General features: G+C 29.0%; 1 protein-coding gene across 1 annotated transcript in view; it reads left to right on the forward strand.

Annotated features, from left to right (window-relative positions):
* Window positions 1-8,738: 8,738 nt before the first annotated feature.
* The window catches only part of LOC111622307 (WD repeat-containing protein 20-like), a 68,049-nt gene continuing 56,050 nt past the window's right edge, over window positions 8,739-20,737 (forward strand). Inside the window, exons 1-2 of the mRNA XM_023364667.1 lie at window positions 8,739-8,763; window positions 15,972-16,099. Coding sequence (XP_023220435.1) covers window positions 8,739-8,763; window positions 15,972-16,099 — 153 coding nt within the window. The remainder of the gene's footprint in view (window positions 8,764-15,971; window positions 16,100-20,737) is intronic.

The raw sequence follows: 20,737 nt of genomic DNA on the forward strand, positions 1-20,737 counted from the left end.
AATATTAATTATTCCCAGCATAAAAAATTATCCGAGTCATCACTTATTCTAGCATTCATGTCACCCAAAATAACTATCATTCTCAGAAAAATTCCTCAATAAATCTTCCATTTTAGCTAACAGTGCATCATAAAGATTTATTCTCAAATAAACAACAACAATTATCAAAGTTATAATTAAATGAACAATCATTTTTCCTAAAAATAAGTCTAATTACTATTACATCGTCGGAGTTAAACAACAATTCAGAACAACCTAGTTTTTTGGAAACTGCAAGAATGGGACCGTCATACAGACAACCGGGACCAGTTGGTTTTTTTTAGCAAATTGCTCTTATAAAAATAAATCTGGATTCCACAAAGAAAGAACTATTTATAAGAGTTAGTTAACCAAGTCTTAGTGTAAGCAACTAAATCATAATTTTGCAATAAAGGTATACCCTCTTGGTCGTTTGCTGTCAAGTCCAACGTTCCTTGACAATTCCAAGACAATATTCTCATTACTTAAGTTTTATGCCTCTCTTTAGCAATTGTTCCGCTTAACCCTTTTGACTAGATTTGTCTAAAAAAGTATTAATCTTTTGTAGTTCATTCGTTTCTAAATTGAAAGTGAATTTGTCACCATCAACCATCAAGCAATCAGCTTTCAGAAATGTTTTTTTATTAAAGATTTTGCTTCTGCAAAAAAAAGGCAACAATTTTCTATGCCTAAGTCTTGATCTACCGTGTTTCCCCGAAAATAAGACGTCCTCAGAAAATAAGACCTAGCACAGGTTTTGCTGAATTGCAAAATATAAGACCTCCCCCTGAAAGTAAGACCTAGCAAAGTTTTATTTTAGTCGTAACGATCATCGACAGATGGTTGAAAGTGGCCGTTGGCTTTTTGAAAGTACAGCCACTGATTGGTCAGCAGACAATCACGCCACATGGCATGATTTGCATAAGACTATGGCTTGGGAATCACATATTTGCATAACGTTACGGCTGGTGATGGCTAATTGGTCGGCCGGAAATCATGCCTCATCACATTTGCATAGTGCTACGGTTCAGTAAGCACTAATTGGTCATCGAGCCCAATGTCGCGCTATGAAAAGGTTAAGTTGAAGTAAGAGTAGGAAGTCCACTCCAGCACGGGAACTTCGTAAGTTCACTGCTGAGGCGTGATTGTAAGGCAATCAATGGCCTAGCCCGGTCTTTGGATCGGGCGATGAGGGCTATTTTTGTGAATGATCGCTACTTGCTTGGCATTTGGGCTGGGGGACTTGTCTCCCATCCATTAGGGGTGCTGTATAGGAGTAGTAGTACCGGATGCCAAATCGGTTTTACCGGTTGAGGCGTTCAATAAACTTTATCGACGACGTCTACACGACCGGATATACATCACTCTCCTTTAAGTGTAAGTGGGAATTTTTTTGTTCAACAATAAATGTGAATTCTTCTTCATGGAAAAATAAGACATCCCCTGAAAATAATACCTAGCGCATCTTTGAGAGCAAAAATTAATATAAGACACTGTCTTATTTTCGGGGAAACACGGTATATGACAAATCATCAAAACTCTGATGCATGAGTAGGATGGCAATCAAATTTTCTTTAAGTTTTTAAAAATAAGACTTTTATCAGCTTGAGTATAGAACTCAAACAGTACAATCTGAATTCCAGATATTCAATAACTGGTAATAAATGAAATAGACTCCTTGTCCGCCTTTTAAAACAACTCAATAAGACCATTAGCATTATTAACTAGTTCTTCATTGTTACAACTCAAATAGGAAATGATAATGTTATTTTTCTTTGAATTATTGTTTACAGAATCTATATAATAATTCTGAACGAAAAATTTATCCATACATACAGTTTTAAAAGATGAAAGTTTGGTAATTTCTCCTTCCAGGTAAGTGAGATGTTTATTATTATTAGACAACCAGTCAAATTTTGACGACAATTCTTCCAATTTTGATAGAATAGTATCAAAACATATCCTCAAGAAAACACAGAATTTTTGAAGTATTTGAGAAGGAATATCCTGCGATGCAAAATAATCGTCTAATCAAGATGATTTCAATGTTGATTTGCTTGGAGATTGATGACGTTTACCAGTAGAAGTCGAAGCTTTATTACAAGGTGAAGAAGGTGGTGTACAAGACATTGGACCTAGATTAAGTTCAACTCTCCAATAACAAGTAAAAAGAACAAAATTAGAAAATAATGTATCACAGTAGAAAAAGACATCCTCAATAAAGTCAATTAATGGCAAACAGTTGAATTGTAGTTCATAATAGTAAGTCGTAAAAAAACATGCCAACAGCCAGCACTGTCAAAAGTGCTCCCCCGTATAATAGAAATAGTAATAATAGAATAGAGACAAACGTATAATAAATAATAATAATATTTCATATTATTAATATAATTTTAATGTCAAATCCAATGTCAGATTCAAGAAGAGCAATTTGGATCTTATTTAATGTAGAGAACTTTAAGCTTACTTCAAACTGCCATTAACTTGCAAAAGAATATTTGATTGACAAAACAAAAACAGTAAAATGAGTAATCATTAAAACAACATGGTAGCTTCATAACAGTTAATTTGTTTTTAAGCTTACTTTGTCCATTTATTTATTGAAAAGAAAATTTCAAAATTAATTATAATATTTATAAGGTATCTTTCATTTCAAAAATTTATCACTAAAAATTGTTATTGAATATTTTATGTTAATTTAATGAAAAAATTCAACATGTTAGAATATTATAATTCTCAAAACAAAAAAAACTGATCACAGGACATTAATGCCAATGCAATATTCATTCATTTTTCTGCTTTTTCACCAGTAATTCACTCCATAATTTTAGTGATGTGATAAAAAACAGAGTCAACTTGTTCAAAAAACAAATAAATAAATATGGTAAAGTCTTAATGGATTGTAATGGTTACTACAGGAGCTTACAAATTAAACTAGCTGTTATTGGAAAAGCAAAACAGTCAACTGTCTTTTAATTAAAGGAGAAGAAATAAGATCTCTTCCATGTAATTATCATAGCTTTGAAGAATCAAGCTATTTTTAAAATATAGTTTTTTTTCACAAGTTTGTGCCATTTGTCCATTAGTATTTGAATGCAAGAAGACTTCAACGAAAGCTGTTCTCCTGCTAAACATCATCTTCTTCTCACTCATCGGAATCAAGCTTTATTACAGAAGATTACCAAACTTTTACACATTACTTTCTATCCAACTTCATGTTCTAAAATCAGTCCATGGATCAGGGAGTAATAGCAAATTTAAATGGAAGTACAAAAAAATTAATCAGCCAGTCAGACTCCATGACATTGTATAAAATAAACAATCTGAGTGATTGACACTTCAATAATGCCAATGTCAGACTCTGTGCCATTGTTTATTTTATACAATGTTTCATCTCATTTTTTCTGTAAGAAGTCTACTTCCACTTAAGTATTTTATGTTAATAAGTGAGTGAATAAAGTCAATAATAAATATGAGGTGGCTCTGCTGATTAAATATCTTTCTTAATTCTTGTTTTTCTAATTATATTTTTAGTTTTTTAATCTCTATTGCTATAAATAAAACAAATATAAATTTTCACTAATTTCAAACAATTTTTGTATTTGTTTCAAACTAAATGCCAATGTCAGATTTGAAAATCTAATTTATATTTTATTTCAATACATTTACAATATTGAAAAAACTACTATTGATTTCTGAAAAATTCCATATTTATATAAACTGGATTCTACCCTCATTTCTTGGAAAAAAAATTTGAAATATTTAAATATATAAAGCTAATCATCTTAAATACTCAAGCTATAAATTCTTAGTGGATTTATAGACTGAGTATTTAAAGCAATCATCATTTGGCTATCTAACTATTTAAATATATTTCATATAATCTAAAGAATACTAACATGTATGAAATGTAGTGTGTTTACATTACAAAAGCATCTGTTTCAAAAGTCAATTAATTGTTAATCTATGTTATTTTAAAAATATGTTTCAATCAAATTCATCTGAACTTTTAAGTCGTATATTCTTTTTTAGTTAAATCCTTGAAATATTTAAAATATCATGCATCAAGTTTTAAAAACTTAACATATGGTATAATCTATGATTTTAACAGATAATACTTTCTTATGACCTCCATTTTCATTGAAATTTTTTCTCTGACCTCATTAAAAACATCAAATTTTAACATACATTTCAAAATAAGGAAGTAAAGAGAAGACTGTTTAAAATAAATTCATACAAAAAATTAAAACATAAAATAAAACTAAATTGATTAATAAATTATTGAATTTACTAAATGCAATGTTTATGAGTAAATAAACCATTAACATCTTTCTGGATGTTATCATTATGAAAACTTTGCATAAAAACTAAACATTTTAATGTACAGTATCTATAGTACATTCAATAGTGTCAAGGATCTTTTCATCCAGAATAAATAATATTCAAGGTTTATGGACAAAATGCGTGTGCATGTGTATATTGAGAAATTTTTTAAATATTTTAATAATATAGAGATTTTATAAAAATAATTACAGAAAATATAACTACTTTCTCCAAATAATAAATTTTAATAATATAAGACTGATTTTAATATAAAAATAACTCTGTATGTTCAAACTTTCATTTTGAAAATATTCAATGAAGAAATCTATTAAAAATTTTTAATCAGTAAAATATTTACTAAAAGCAATTCATTTATGTTGGAAGAAATTAAATTTAATTGATTGTTCTGAACCTATGTATGTACAGTACATACACAGTGAATTCCCATATAACAAACATACACACACACCTATAATGCAAATTTGCATAATGTGAGGAAAAAATTGCAACTAGTACTAGGTAGATTGTCCAAGTAGTGCATTGCTGTAACTTAACTAAACAAACTAGTAACTAGTATTCATACAAAATTTGAATTTTGTCGTCCAGATGTATACATTTTCTTCTTCAACTTCCAAGCCTTAGGTTTAAACTTGTATATGCATTGTAGGAGACTTCAATGTATAAAAATATTACAAAAAATGTTCATAAGTTGTAATGTAATTGAATAGTTTAATAAGCAATAAACTTAATTAAAGCAAAGAGCATAATGTTATTCAGAAACAGAGAAAGATCATAAATGTTTATATATACAGTACAGTCGACCCCCCTATAACGTGGGTTCCTACAACGGAAATTCCTATAACGTAGCGAAAAAATTGCGGCAGTATTCATATAAAGGGACTCGTAAAACATCGTCGCCGACTCATGTCACAACAAGATTGGTCGAATCTGGACAAATAGTGGATGAGCAGCCGAACTACTTTCCGCCGTCCAGCGCCACGCTACGGAGAGTTTAGGCGAGTAAGTAGTTGAGTTTACTATCGTCTGTACAGTATGTAAATTAGGTACCATAAGTCTAATACAGCACTAATTTTATACATTTCTTGTGAAAGAAACATTTCTTATTCAACGGCCATAAAAATTATTTCTATTAATGATGTCTCCAAAGGTCAACTAATTTTTCGCAGAAAAATAATTTATCAGAAATCGCGGCCGCCATTTGGTGCGCTGCTCTGCGACGAAAACAAGCGTAAGCAATGGCGTAGTCAAACAGTGCACACTCGGTAAGTAATCCTACAATTTTTTGTTTATAGCATAGTTTATACGGATTATTCCCAAAAAATTATACGTGTTTTGGAAATGTTGAGTCGAATTAGTCTAGAATCGGTTAATTTTATAGAAGAAAACCTTTCAAACAGCCTTAGTCCGTAAACTTCACATGTGTCGGGCTGTGATTGGCTCACGTATTTAAGGATTCCTACAACGTAAAATTCTTATAAAGTGGAACGTATCTAAGCGTTATAGGGGGGGGTCCTNGCAGGCAATTATATATAATGTGTGCAATTAAAAATATATATATATATATATTTTTTTTTTTAATTGCACACATTATATATATATGCCTGCAGGGCATGTTTGTGCTCAAAGCAGTCACCCATTATCCACCTAGTTATACTACTGCTCTTCACAGATATAACAAGTAACAGTTATAACAAGGAAATTTTGCTGGTCCCCAATGCTTGTTTATAACAGAGTTTGACTGTACTGAAGAATATTTTATATACAGTGTTAAATTGAAATTTTTATATAAAATATGAAATTTTGTCATATTTTTCTGAGTTATAAATTGGAATTGTGCAATTTGACTATCATGTAAACTGAGGATAAGGCATAGTTAATAAATTATGTGAGAATAGATGAAACTCAAAATACTGTTAAACTTTTTTAACTCAAAAGGGGCAGGAAAAAACTTTAAGTTGCAGATGATTCGAGCTAGAGAAGTGAAAAATGCCAATACTGAATAGATTTCTATTTTTATCTTTCTTGCATTATATAAAGCCTCTTTGATAGTTTTTGTTTTAAACAGCCTGTACAACACCTTTCAGCAAAATGTTCAATGTAACTGATGGAATAGTACATCTTTTTGATATAAAGAGGTACTCTCATTTTGGACTGGACTGTTGTCAGCAAATAGGTGTTACATAGTAGATACAACTAACTATCCGAAAATTTCATTAAAATCTGATAATTAGGATCACTTTGAATAAAATAAATATTAAAATTTGAGTCAGGGAAGTTGAAAGTACTGTAACATAAATCTGTATTGGGGCCATGAAAAGCTTTGATTTGGAAAAAATTTGAGTTAAAGAAATTCAAGTTGGAGATGTAAAAATCCTTATGCTATTCCAATGAGACCTATCAAGTGCTTCATTTTATTAAAGAAATATTAAAGTTATATACATTTGAGTTAAAGTTTTAATGTATATAAAATAATAAAGCTCAAAGTACAACAAAATCAGTCAGATGTAGAAAGATTGCTGGATGTTAACTGTAGCATTGTAAATGTCTTTTGGAATCTTTTTCAAAACGAGATAAAAAGTAATAAAATATTTTATCATCACTTGTAATAATTTCTTGTAAATCATACCTAATGACATCTTTTCTTAAAGATTTACAACTGTTACCATTTCATATTCTTGCAATTTTACTAAATAGGGTTACATGTTTTGGATAAATGCTCTCAGAGTACATTACAAACTTTTATAAACACAAAGATGTGTAAAAAAATTTTTAAAAATACAAGAAAAACTACAAGTATTTACCTGAAATTTCCAAGCATGAGAATACTACATTATATTTATATAAATGTATTGAAAATAAGAAACTCTATATATTTTTTTTTATTGTTTTATTGAATTTTATTAAGTTTCCATCATTAGTAATACAAAAGGTAATACGATTTTGTAGTTCTTTAAAAACATTTGCCAACTGATTTACAGTAATGCCTGAAATCCCATTAGTTATTTTAGCTTTCAAGTCTTCTAATGATTGAGGTTTAGTTGCATACACTATTGTTTTCACATGTCCCCATAAAACAAAAATTAATGGAGTTCCAATCCATTACTAAATAATTTTACTTAAAACTAGGTACATTAAGCTTTCTAATACTTTTTACAGATTTTTCCTATAATAAATACTAATAGTTATAAATTTTTTAAATTGCACATGGACTTTATGGACACCCTGTATACTTATATTTAAGACAAAATAGCTTGATCTGTTCCTGAATATCTGGGAACCAAATTGACAAAGGTTTGCATTACTTGCTCTTAAATACAAGAAATCATTGAACCTAATATCATAGCATCTTGCTTCATACTTCAACACATTTATGTACTGTTCCCTAGCAGTGATTTAGAGTACTTCTTGAAGATTATCTTTATATAAGATGACCAGTTATTTCTTTGATGTTTTCTCAATAAAAGGCCCAAATAAATTGTCAGGAACATTGTAACTGGATTCAAAATCCATATGCCACAATGCTTTTCAAACAAAAGTTCTCATTTAAGTCCCAACTGATTCACAATACATATTGGCTTAAAAAACTTTACAAAAAACATTTTGTAAAGACAGTTCTGGAAGTGTGGTTCAATATTAGTTGTCATTGCAATTAATGCCCACACAGACTTTCATACGTACTCCGGAGATATTCTAACAAATGTCATGTATTACAACAAAATCCTGGAATTTTCATTTCCCACATATGGATCATGTGCCTTGTTAATGGATAAGTTTAATGACGATGTTAAGTTGTATGTGCCTGGATGCAGTGAGTGAAAACAAAGCTAAATAAGTGTATCAACAGTATGTACATAAAAAAATGTGATTTCTCATTCTTTTATCATAAAAGGCAAGAACGAAGATATTTTTAACAATAAGTGAAGATGAAGAAATGCTAACATTTTTGACTCAGTTAACAGACCATCTTCAGGTATGGACAAATGAAAGTGAAATAACAATGCCAGTTAGGAAAGATGGGATAGAGTAAATAAGCAAGCAGAGATGGAATGTGATGGTGGCTGTTGATACAAAAGTAGTGTTGCCACCTTTTGAAAAATCGCTGACCCAGACAGCAGGTCAGGTTTGTTCGAACAGAAGTTTCTGACGCATGCGCAATGTCATTGTACAATGCGAAGAATAACGTGCATGGCGGTTCTAAATCAGTTACAGTTAGGGACTAGGGACTTGTGTAGGAGCAACCTAAATTAAGAAAGAACAGGTACAGATGACTTAGCTCTATTGGATAATGCAGAGACTTGTACGATTGTACATGCAAAAAAATAATAAAAAAAAAGGGTCAACAGGTTGCGGCCACACATTGGCGTAAACAGACTAACATGGCAGAATTGCAGATGAGTTTCAGTAAGTGCAAGTTCTTTCACTGTTAAAATAGTGTAAATTTGTAAAAATATTTGCAAGAACTTTGTTTCATTGTAATTTCACAATTTCTATGAAATTCCCAGACAAAATTAATAGTTCACCTGGACAGTGAGTTAATTCCCGGACTGTCCGGGTGAAAACCTGACAGGTGGTAACACTATGCAAAAGACTAAGGAAATATTGATGAGCTAACATATTTCACATTTCGGTTAATTTTATTTGCTTATTTTCTTATTGCTGTAAATAAATTCTTTTGAAAAATACATCATAACTGACTATATATAGAAAACAGAAGGTATCCTTTTTTTGCCAATTCATATAATTTAATAAGCTAAAAGAATAACATTTATCATCATCAGAAATTCATTAATTTAAACATCGTTTATTAATTTCATCAGTTATCTTTTTCTTTTAAGTATTTATCAATTATATATATTAAATCTATTATTGTGAAAAAATAAAGATGAAATAATTTTATGTTTGCATTGAGCAAATATACATAACAATGAATAAATTATATTTATTTTTGACTAATTCTTTTATATAAAATCAAAATTTGAACAGTAATTAACATATTAACAATTCCAAAAATTTTACTTCAACTTTTTAAACAAAATTATTTAAATTTAAACAAATTTATTAAGTTAATCCTAAAAACAAATGAACAGACTGAAAATAAAGTAAGGAGAGATAATATTAATATAATTAACAAAAAGAAGTAATAATAATTTAGAAGGCCATTAGAAATCCAAAATGTTAACTTCAGAATTACTGATAATGAAACCAGATAACCCTGACCAATTTTAAACTGAGATGTACATTGAGATATTTAATTTCATTATGATTGTATTAAGGTAAAATTTTTCAGTTGCATGAAAGTTATAAAAATAATAATAATTTGAAGGTAAGCATTACATTTGTGTAAATTATAAAAGGCATTTTATCCAAATGAAACATCCAAACATGTTAAATGCGTAAAGTAATAAAATTCAAAATTTTATCTACAGTAATTATTAGAAAATTTATTTAACTAAAATTAATAGTCAGCATCAAATCAAATTTATATAAATAAAAAACACACTTTTATAACCATTTAAAAGTGAGCATTTTGGATGAGCAAAACAAAATGTCATGTCCTTCAAATCTGATGTTCACCCGAGTTCAAGAATTATTCAGATCATTTTATTCCCAGATATTTAAAAATTATCCATCTTAAAAAAACTGGATGAAATATCAAATAAAAACACATTCCTACTTTGAAATTCAACCTTTAAAGCAGAAAAATAAGATTAACAATAAAATTTTAGTTAAGCTATCAATATTTATTCAGTATACTGTATAATTTATATATATTCTGTATAAAGTATACTCTGCATACTAACTCAATATTTCAAATTCAGTACTGTAACAATTATGCAATACCATGCAAATACATTTATATTTATTATATTTATGTATGTAAAATCAAAATTTTAAGTTAACTCAAGGATGAAGTGCTAATAAAACTATTCAATTGCATTTTGAGTGCACAAAAAAAAATCTTAAAGTTTTGATATATAAATGTTTTACTGTAATGTTCTTGCAAACTCTTAAAGATAGAAATTTATTTGTCAAAAGTTAAGACTATATACAACCAATTCTTTTTTACATGGTAGATAAGTTCCTGAAATATCCTTATAGAAAAATGAAGATTGATTCCAGATACAGCAACAAATACAAAAGCAGCACACATTATAAACAAAGGATTTGACGAGAAAGAAAAAAATGACATTTTTCTCCTTTGAAATAAGTTCTCCATAGCAATTCTGTGCATATGATACAGGAATACAATTGGATGGTTATGTATACTTTATTTTATAAAAAGGATAAGCAGTTTAGGCTATTTGCCTGTCTTCAGTCCTCATTACACATATGAAACTGAAATGATATATTTATCATAGTTGTCACTAATAAATACATCATAACATTTTCATTTTTTTTTATTACATCTTAACTGAGAGTTAATTATATTTTCCAGAAATTAATTTATGTATATGCCAGGTTTCCACTGAGTATTTTGACACCAAAATCATCAAAACCTAACATGGAACTTATTTTTTTAATTCAGACACAAAAGTACAAGAATCATCCCAGAAGCCTGGGCTTTGCCCAGGCAATAAGAATTTATAAAGATCATCTCAGGAAGAAAATCTGTCTCATCAATATCTATCATTACTATATGACATAACTGCACTGTGCTCATTATAATTATGTAATTCATGTGATATATATATAATATATATATTATATATATTTATCTATCAAATTACAAATAAATAAATAAATAAATAAATAAATATATATATATACTAGCTGTTACCAGCGACTTTGCACGTGCAGATTTTCCAAGCAAACCCCATTTATATTCAGTATTTCAACAACGATAGTAATTGTTACATAACACCTACCACTGAGAATCAAATAAACTGTTTTCAATTTGATCAATTTTTTGGAACATTTACAATCATTCTATAATTGAACCAATATGCAATAACAAATTCAAATTTAAAACAGTTCGAACATTTGGTTAAAAAATTGAAATATATAAAAATGTTTATAACAATGTCTGAAATGTTATCAATTTAATACACCTATGTACTCAATGAAAACTAAACATAGTTGAAAACAAAAGATCGCATCTAAAATAGTGCAGTAAAAGATGTTCTTCAGGTTAAGCCTTAATCCTTTCCCTCTCCCCCGCAGGAAAGTGTCGAAAAATCCCTTCTTAGTGTGTGTTTTCATGACATACCCTAACTGTGTACAAAATTTCACCTCTTTAGGTTCAGTGGTTTGCTCTGGGTGATGATGAATCACTCAGTCAGTCAGTCAGGACAAGTAATTTTATATATTTAGATTAATAATATAGTATTATTGTTTAGAAGAAGACATATCAATTAAAACATTAGGCAATTCCAATTATGATCATGGAGACTGTTTTGCCGATGATTCAGTAGCACTCGATTTAAATTAATAAAGAACTTGTCCAGTGTTGTTTTTTTTGTCTGCTTTTTAAAACTTCTCTGAAGTAGGAAATTACATTATCATTGAATATATTTGTATTTTGGTTGACTATAGCAACATTTCGGTGCCATTTTGGAGCAATTGGAACTTGGTTTCTCTCATTGATTATTTTTCAGTATCTCAACAATACACACGACGACTGCACAAAGCAGACTGATTAACTACAGCTAGCTAAGATTGGTGTGGGCATGCAATTGTAGTGCCACTTCAGGTGTTGAGAATGATGACGAATACAGAAAATACTAACAAATATGGAAAAATAAAAATAAATCATCATAATGTGACGAATATCGAATAGTATGAACATAGAGGTTCCATTGTATTGATTAAAACAATTTATAGCTTTTGTACTGTTCTCAATAAAATAACAATTTATACAGAAATTTAAAAGTAAAACTGTGAAAGAAAACTTATTTATATAATGACATCAATGAAAGATGTGTAATTTTCTAGGCTGCTATATAAATATTTAAAGTAAAACAGTAAATAAAAATAAAACTGCTCTTTAAACATATTTTTAAAGACATTTGAACTTAAAGTTAATGAAACTTTAACAAACATAAAACTACTTATCACATGATATTTTCTTTAAGATTTTATATCAAAAGTATTTTTCATTGTTATATACAAAATGTTGGATTTTTAAAAATTTTTTCACATACAAAAAACATAACCGTCTAAATGTGACTTATTTTTGTAAAGACTTAAATCTTAATTAAATCAAACTACCATTTACATGACTTATGTACAGCTTTTAAGTAAAGCAGGAAAATATGGGTACTTATGGGTTAAGAGGACGCCAGTCGGAAATAGTGTTTTTTCCGAATAATGCAATTTTTTATGTCAAATTTAATACAATTGTTAAATCAAACAATAAATTACGATTTATAAAGATATAACAAAATTTCACAAATTCTAATGATAAACCACTTGAATATGCAAATTGCTTTGTAGTGTATACGGCAAATATGGCAAACAGGTGATATCTATAATCATCCTAACCTTATCAGTAAATTTTCTTTTTTTTTAGATTTAAATTTACTAGTCTATTGTTATTTTCATTCAAAATCGCAACTTTGATCGCTATTTCTGACTGGCGTCCTCTTACCCATAAGTACCAAAATATGTTTAAAATAAAATAAGTGATTTACTTTGAGTAGATTTTTATGATAAATATTGAAATAAGATCAGGACTATGGTGTTAGAGGTGGAAGAAAAGTCATTGCTAAAGGAATTGGAAAAAATGAAACAATTCCTTTTTTTTTTTTTGTTATATACAGTACTTTATATTATGCTCCTGACAAGAGGTGCTAACGTCCTATCTTGCATTATACAAGCACCTGTAACGCATGATCTTATTTTATGATGATCCCTCTACTTAATGATCTTTCTTTACATATCACTAATTATTGTTGATTTTAATACATTCTGCATTAGCTAATTTAAAATTTTATTGTCAAAAGACCCATACAAAATAAGAAAACGTAGGTTAAATTTAATGTTTTTGAATACTTTACTGTAACTACAGATGGAATAATTTTGTTTGTTAATGTGTAGTTGATGATGATGATAGGGAAGATAATAAAAAATACAGTGAAAGAAAAATAAGTACTTTCAATTTCAATAGAAGTGCATGATTCCTATGATTTACTTTAAAATTGTTTAAGAATGGGTAAAATTCAGTTTGTAGTGATGAAATGCTATGCTGGGTTAATATAACCAAAGTATATTCTAAGTTTTTACTAATAGATAAGTCAAGTTGGACCTTCTAAATTCTGTTGGTATTGGGGGCTTGGTCTACTAACTCCAAAGCCCTGGATAAGTCTCAAAATTTTGGACTTTATTATGGACTTAGCTTATTATGGATGTTAGCTTTATGGACTCCCATATGCTGCTTTACTTGATATATTCCCACAACTCATAGTGCTACATTGTGTCACAACTAATTGTATGGCTTATGGAATGACACAGTTAAAATGTATTATAATTTCAAATGAGAAATGTGAAGTGTACAAAAGTAAGGAATGTAAATTGTGTAAAAAATAAAAACAAAAGTTGAATTCTTTCGTTTAAAAATTTATAAAAGGTATAAATGTTAAAAAGAAACCCAAAAGCATTAAAAGAGTTGGTATATTTGGATTAAATGCTTTTTGGGATTTTCAACTCCATCTTCAGATCAACAATGTTTGATGTTCTGACAATTCAAACAAAACAACTGTTCATACATAACTTTTTGAATCTAACTGACCAACATTACAGATTCAAACATTTCTTTAATAAAAATTGATAGATATTTTAAAATTAACAATATTTGAAATAAATAAAAAAATAAAAGTGAAATAATAATGGTCAGTGCATAAACTAAGAAACAAAAAACAATAAAACAAAATATAGGTAGATAAGGCACAACATAACCAAAAATGATAAAAATTAAGAATAAAATAATAGTAAATAAAAACACAGATAATTCAGTTGTAAGTACAGACATCTGTTAAAACAAAAGTGTTAAAACACAATGTGAAATGTCAGTCTGGCTTATGCAAATTTGTACAATATAAACAGCCAAGATTTGGAAAGCAGCTTTACCTGAAGTTTTCAGGGAAAGGATCATTACCATAGGGACAAACTAAGTCATAGCCAAAGATCTAATTTGTTTCCTTCTCTTCTTTTATTTAACCTTCTTGTTTTTAGAATTTAGTTTTGGATTTAGTTATTAACAACAGATTTACATTGCAAATGACTTGTTCTCCCCTATCTGTATGCAAATGAGTCCATCACGTCAGCTTTTCATGTTATATGAGAATGACATATTTGTTAACTATTTTCAATTTGATTTCAACTGTAAATGTCACTTGTATTCTACAATAACAAATTTTTTACTTTCTCATTATTTTTCAAAAAGGTAATAACACAGTTATTTTGAGAGCACTAATAGAGTTACAACAAAGTAATCTGTAGGTATGATGACGACGTGTGGACAAATTCATGGAAGCTCATATTAAAGACTATTTCATTTCTTGTAGTTTTCAAAAAGAAAAACAAAATAATAATAATAATTGCAACATTTTAACCCATATTCTATAAGTTATATTCAAACAAATTTTGCTTAGGAATTTTCAAATAGCAATACTGTATTTTTTGACCTTGCTGAAAAATAATGCCACTCAACATGACCTGGGAATGTACCATACAAAGTTGCATGCAGTGTTCAAATAGCTTTATTGCTTTATTTTTACCAAATAAATTTTTCATGCTCTAAATTTCAAATTTCATGCTATAAATTTCTCAATTCATATAATTCAAGATATTTTAATAAATTTTAATTTATTACTTAATTTACTTAAAAACAAATGACAAATTCAGGATGCTAATACTTTTATTAAAAAAAAATTCTTTCCAGATTATAAAACTCACTCAATAGATAATAATTCATAAAATATTTGAAATTAAGAATAAAAACAAAAATTTTTCTATATTTGTACAAACATAAACAACCATCAACCCAATAAGGCTGGATTATATCACACCATAAACTTAGGGTGAGACTATGCAGATGCGAGCGAGCAAGAATACGTGGCGAGAAGAGGCGAGAGGCGATAAATATCAAACCCCATCAGATATGTGTGAGAACCGGAAATTTGCTCATGCCGGCAAGATTTCTCGCTCATGCATGTTTTTCTTTGTGAGAACTATATCACTCACAACTTCACACTTGCTACTAAATTTGGGTCCGCATAGTTGCACCCTTATCACAAGACAGCACCTAATGCCTACCTCCATGCAAAATTACAATATTAAATTATAGCCAGACGTAATCAAGATTCGTACAAACTCGAAATCATCCAGTAATATTACACTATAAAGTTTGAAAATATAAAAGTTGACAGTAGAATTTCGTATATTAGAAGAAAAGTCTTGGCTATCCAAAGCAATCAGTTTTATTTATTTATTTATTTATTTTTGTTTATCAGAATTGTGCCAACTCGAAATCATCCAGTAATATTACACTATAAAGTTTGAAAATATAAAAGTTGACAGTAGAATTTCGAATATTAGAAGAAAAGTCTTGAATAAATTTTTTTTTTTGTATGTTTTGTAACTACGCTGTTTACACAAAGTTCCTTATACAGTCCAACCTCTGAATAATGGCCACTGTTGGGAACATAAAAACTGGCCGTTGTTTGGAGGTCATTTTGTANGACAGATTCAATTAATTGATCCCATTAAGAAGGAGCTTAGTAAATTATATAATGAAGAGGTAAGTCAAATTAAATTTTTAAGTTGAGCTTTTGTTGTAATTTACTTATTTTTAATTTGAATCCTGAAATTCTGCAATAAATGTCATTTCGCTAATAATTTCTCTAAATATTTGAATACATATTTTGTATTAGAACAAATGAATCATCACTTTTATGTTTTTTTTTTTAATGTTTACTTTTAATTACCTTATTATACATTTGAAATTATTCCGAATTATTGTAATAAAACAGTCTCTACCACAATACTGGTGTAATTTAGTAATAAATACACATAAACACCAAAAACCCAGCATATAATGTACACATTTAAACAAAAATAATGTTTTCTTCCATTTTAAATGTTCATCATTAGGTTAGAAGATATGCAGATGGAAAGAAATATGTATTCTAAAGATAGAACACCACTACAAATTTAAAAATTGAAATTGCACACATCCACAGTGACAATATCATTTCATAACAGTTTCAGTTTTTAAATTTGTAGTGGTGTTCTATTTTGAGAATACACATTGCTTTCTATCTGCATATCTCTTAACCTGAAGATGACCATTTAAAATGAAGAAAATGTTTTTCTATTTAAATACATTATTTGCTGGCTTTGGTGTTTAGATGTTTTTATTATTGTAACAAAAGTTTATAATTTGAAAAATCATTAATGTTTTTAAATAAATTTATTTTTCTTTTGAAAGTATGCTTACTGTATTTAAATTAATATTCTCTTAAGAAAAATACTCTAGGTTCCTAGGATATAAATCTACAATTCTACTTTGATTTAATTTAGAAGATTGATGTTGTGAACATGATAGCAAATATGTGAGATTAGACTTAAAAGATGCCAGAAATTTAATTCCTAATGTCTTTTATAGTAAATCTCATATATTTACAGAGTAATTGGAATGCAGTTTTAAAAAGTTTGAAAAAGTAAACATTTGTCATAACTTTATTATTGCAGAAATTCAGAAAGTTCATTACTGTATTTCTCAGTTATTAGTAATTAAGTAATACAGATCAATTTGTCTATAAACCAACTTAAAGATATAAAAATAATTTACAAAAAACTTAAATCAGCAACAGTTTTATTTTTCTCTTCAAACACAAATGTTTTTGATCATTTTCAATGATTTTTTTTCAAGCATTTTCTTTTAATATAAGAATTTGAAGTGTAATGGAATATTGATGAANAAACCATTCTATAGAAGTTATCTATGGAATATTATCAATAATTTTCTCCTCTTAAAATAATTTTTTACACAGAATAATCTAATTAAAAATAAATGTGTTAAAAATATAATTACTAAAATTAATTTGAAATTAGATTAATTGCAAAGTTTTAGTAATTCAAAATTTTATATTATTATGAAATTAGGAAGTAAATAAATGTATTTTATCTTAATACTTAATTGTAACAATATTATTTTACCTTTCTTGTATCAGAGCAAAATGGCATGTGCATTGGAATGTGGCATACACCTAGTGGAGAAGATGGAGAACCATCATAAAAAGTGCTAGCTCTTTTGGTTGTTCTGAAAGATTTGTATTATAGATAATTATAAATAACTATTTTTTAAAATAAATTAACATTTAATTTAATACATCTAAAACTTCACCTATCAATAAATTGATCAGGAAATACTAAATCCCCAGGATGAATTTCTTCTCTTAAAGAACCGCAAGCTGAAGTAGCTAATATATGAGTACAATTGACTTCTTTTAAAGCCCATATATTAGCTCTATAATTTATATTAGAAGGCATAATACTGTGATTTCTTGCATGTATGAAATAAAATTTTAAATATACAGTATATATTAAACTTTGAATATCTATAGTGATAAGTTGTAAGAGTTAACGGCCGGATGACCGAGCGATCAAGGTGGCAGCTTTGACCGCTCTGGAAAATCCGGAATGGAAATATCCCCAGGAATTTTCCGGGGGTGGTCCGTACGGACACGTCGGTTTTACCAACCGGCCGCCCCATTGTAAGCCTGGCCGAACTCATAATTGGCATGCTAAATGAGGCCATATAATTGTTTAGCTTGTTTTTCAATAGAATCTAAATCGTTTCTTAATTCCTGAACAAATCCTATAAGACTCATATAAAGTGCAAGCTACATTTAAATTACCAGTTATTTCTTACAACAATTTGCTTGTTGCATTAATTCTATTTAATATTTTGTTCCACAACGCAGTTATTAAGCAAAATTCAAAACTTTTCATATTATCATATATCAACCTCTTGCTTCTATTTGGGTTACTGTTTTTTGAGACACGTCTTTTTTTAATTTTTGAAGTGCTGATTTAATTTCATTGAATCTATTGATAATGGCTGTAATAGCATCCTCTCTTGCTGACCGTCTAGTGTCACTAATAGGTTTAATAGTAAGCGGTTTATTGTTCTCTTGGAAAAGATTTTTTACTAAATTCCATCGGTATGTCGACGCAACAAAGAAGTGTAAATATTTTGAATAGTACTGGAATATCTAACTGCCAATGGACAACAATCTGCAGCAACATTACCTACAAGATTTAAAGAATGACTGCTGCATGGAACATAATAAGCGCTTTCACTGTAACTTTTTATTTTTGCTTGAAGACCATTGTACTTGCCAGATAAATTCGACGCGTTGTCATAGCTTTGGACTCTGCAATTTTTTATATCGACTTTTAATTAAACTATCCAAATAACTTACAACCGATTCCTCTAAACAGTCAGCAGTATGCGAAAAAATAGGAATAAAATTTAAAAATCGCTCAACAGGGCTACCATTTGCCAAAACATAGCTAACTATTATTGTCATCTGATCAACGTGAATTACATCAGGCGTTGAATCTAATATTAAATAATAATATTTTGCTTCTTTTAGTTCATTTAAAATAGTGCTCCTTGATTTCTCCGCCATAATTTTAACAAATTCGTCACAGATTATTGGGGACAAATAGTTGACGTGCCCAGAACCGGTTTTTTTTTATATTTTATCAAATGGCTTGCTTAGAAAGGATCAAATTCACTAAGGTACTGTAGTGCACTTAAATAGTTTCCATTATTCGACTCAAATAATTTAGTTGTTGAGCCATAAAATGCCAAGCCATTTTAGACAAAAAAATTATTGTTGAGACGATCCTTTTTAATACTTCTCTCCGATACAGTTTTTCCGTATTCCATTGGTTGTTGATTTGTACATCAATTCGACCCTTCAAATTTGATTTAGCAATAAATGTACCTAGATAAGTTCTATGGTCAATCAAATTTTCATGATCTTTTAACCTACCGTGTATGTTTTCCAATTGTCAAAACCCTGCTTTTGTGAAAATTCTGTATTTTTGTTAGAAAACAATTTACATACATAGCAATATACAGACTTATTTTTTCTTCTGTAAATAAGCCTTTCTCTATTAACAATTACTCCATTACACTTTTCTTCCATAAATGCTGTTTTATGCGAGCTTTTTGTAATGTTTTTTTTTTTGCCTTGTACTGTACAGTACTTGAAATTCTTTTTTTTTTTTTGCCTCATGTATAAATTCAATATTCTGATGAGGGTTGTTTCTAATTTAAATATTTTTCATCTTTAGCGTTAAAACTTCTAGCCATTCATCAATGTCATTTGAAAATGATTCATAAGTTTTACGTAATAATTGTTCACTGTGATCGTTAGTTTCTTGGGTTTTCAAAAGATTTTATATTCTTCAACGGCATCTTCTTCATATTGTTGTTGGAGAGTTTTTGTTCCTCATTTTTACTGTCCGTTTCTTGATTTTGTGTTTATTTTTTTTCTTAATATGTCAGATAATTCCGCAATTTGGAAATTGATGTAAATAAAATTGATGAGATCAGTCAAGAATCCAGCAGAGGTGTCCAAAATAGTTTCACTCTGCTTCTCACCATACGTACTTACATGTTGGTCTAGCTTTGTACCATCTGTGTCTATTACATTGTAAAACTACTTGAGTTTGTTCACGTGATCCAGGCCTACCTTTATGACTCTACAAGTGATTCTATAGCAAGCGTTATCTCGGCTGTGAAGTCATCGCCGTCACCATCATCATGTACAGTACATATAGCCTTTATCAGCGGTCGCCAACCTTTCTGATCTCAGGAACACTAAATTCACAATTTTGAATTCTGCGGACCAGTATCATAATTTTTTTAAACGATACAAACATCTGTATAATAATGATCATAAAAGTTTCATTTTACTTTATTAATACGAAATTCGATTGTTTAATTATAACAAATTAGTGTGAAGTTGCTGCTTGTTTGAAATAAGTTTATAGATTCTTGGCTCTTTTCCACGAAGAACGGCAATTGCACTCACTATTTATTGTTTATTAATTATTGATTTATTGATATTATTATTTACTGATAACAGTCATTTCGTGATTGGTTATAGATGCGAATAAAAAACTCCAAGGAGTGAGAAAAAGCAATCAAGCATTTGGCATTTCTTTCGTAATACTTCGCATAACTTTGAATTGATCAATGTCCAAATTTCTGAACGGACTACCAAAATTTTTTGGAGGACCATCAGTAGTCCACTAACCACCGATTAGCGACCGCTTGCATAAATTACACAAAGGAGATTTTTGTTAGCTGAATTTTTATATTTTTAGGCAGGCTGGAACGAAGTTTCGATAGATG

Source organism: Centruroides sculpturatus, unplaced genomic scaffold (genome assembly GCF_000671375.1).
Source record: "Centruroides sculpturatus isolate CEXI.00-Female unplaced genomic scaffold, Cexi_2.0 scaffold337, whole genome shotgun sequence".
NCBI classification, from domain to species: domain Eukaryota; kingdom Metazoa; phylum Arthropoda; class Arachnida; order Scorpiones; family Buthidae; genus Centruroides; species Centruroides sculpturatus.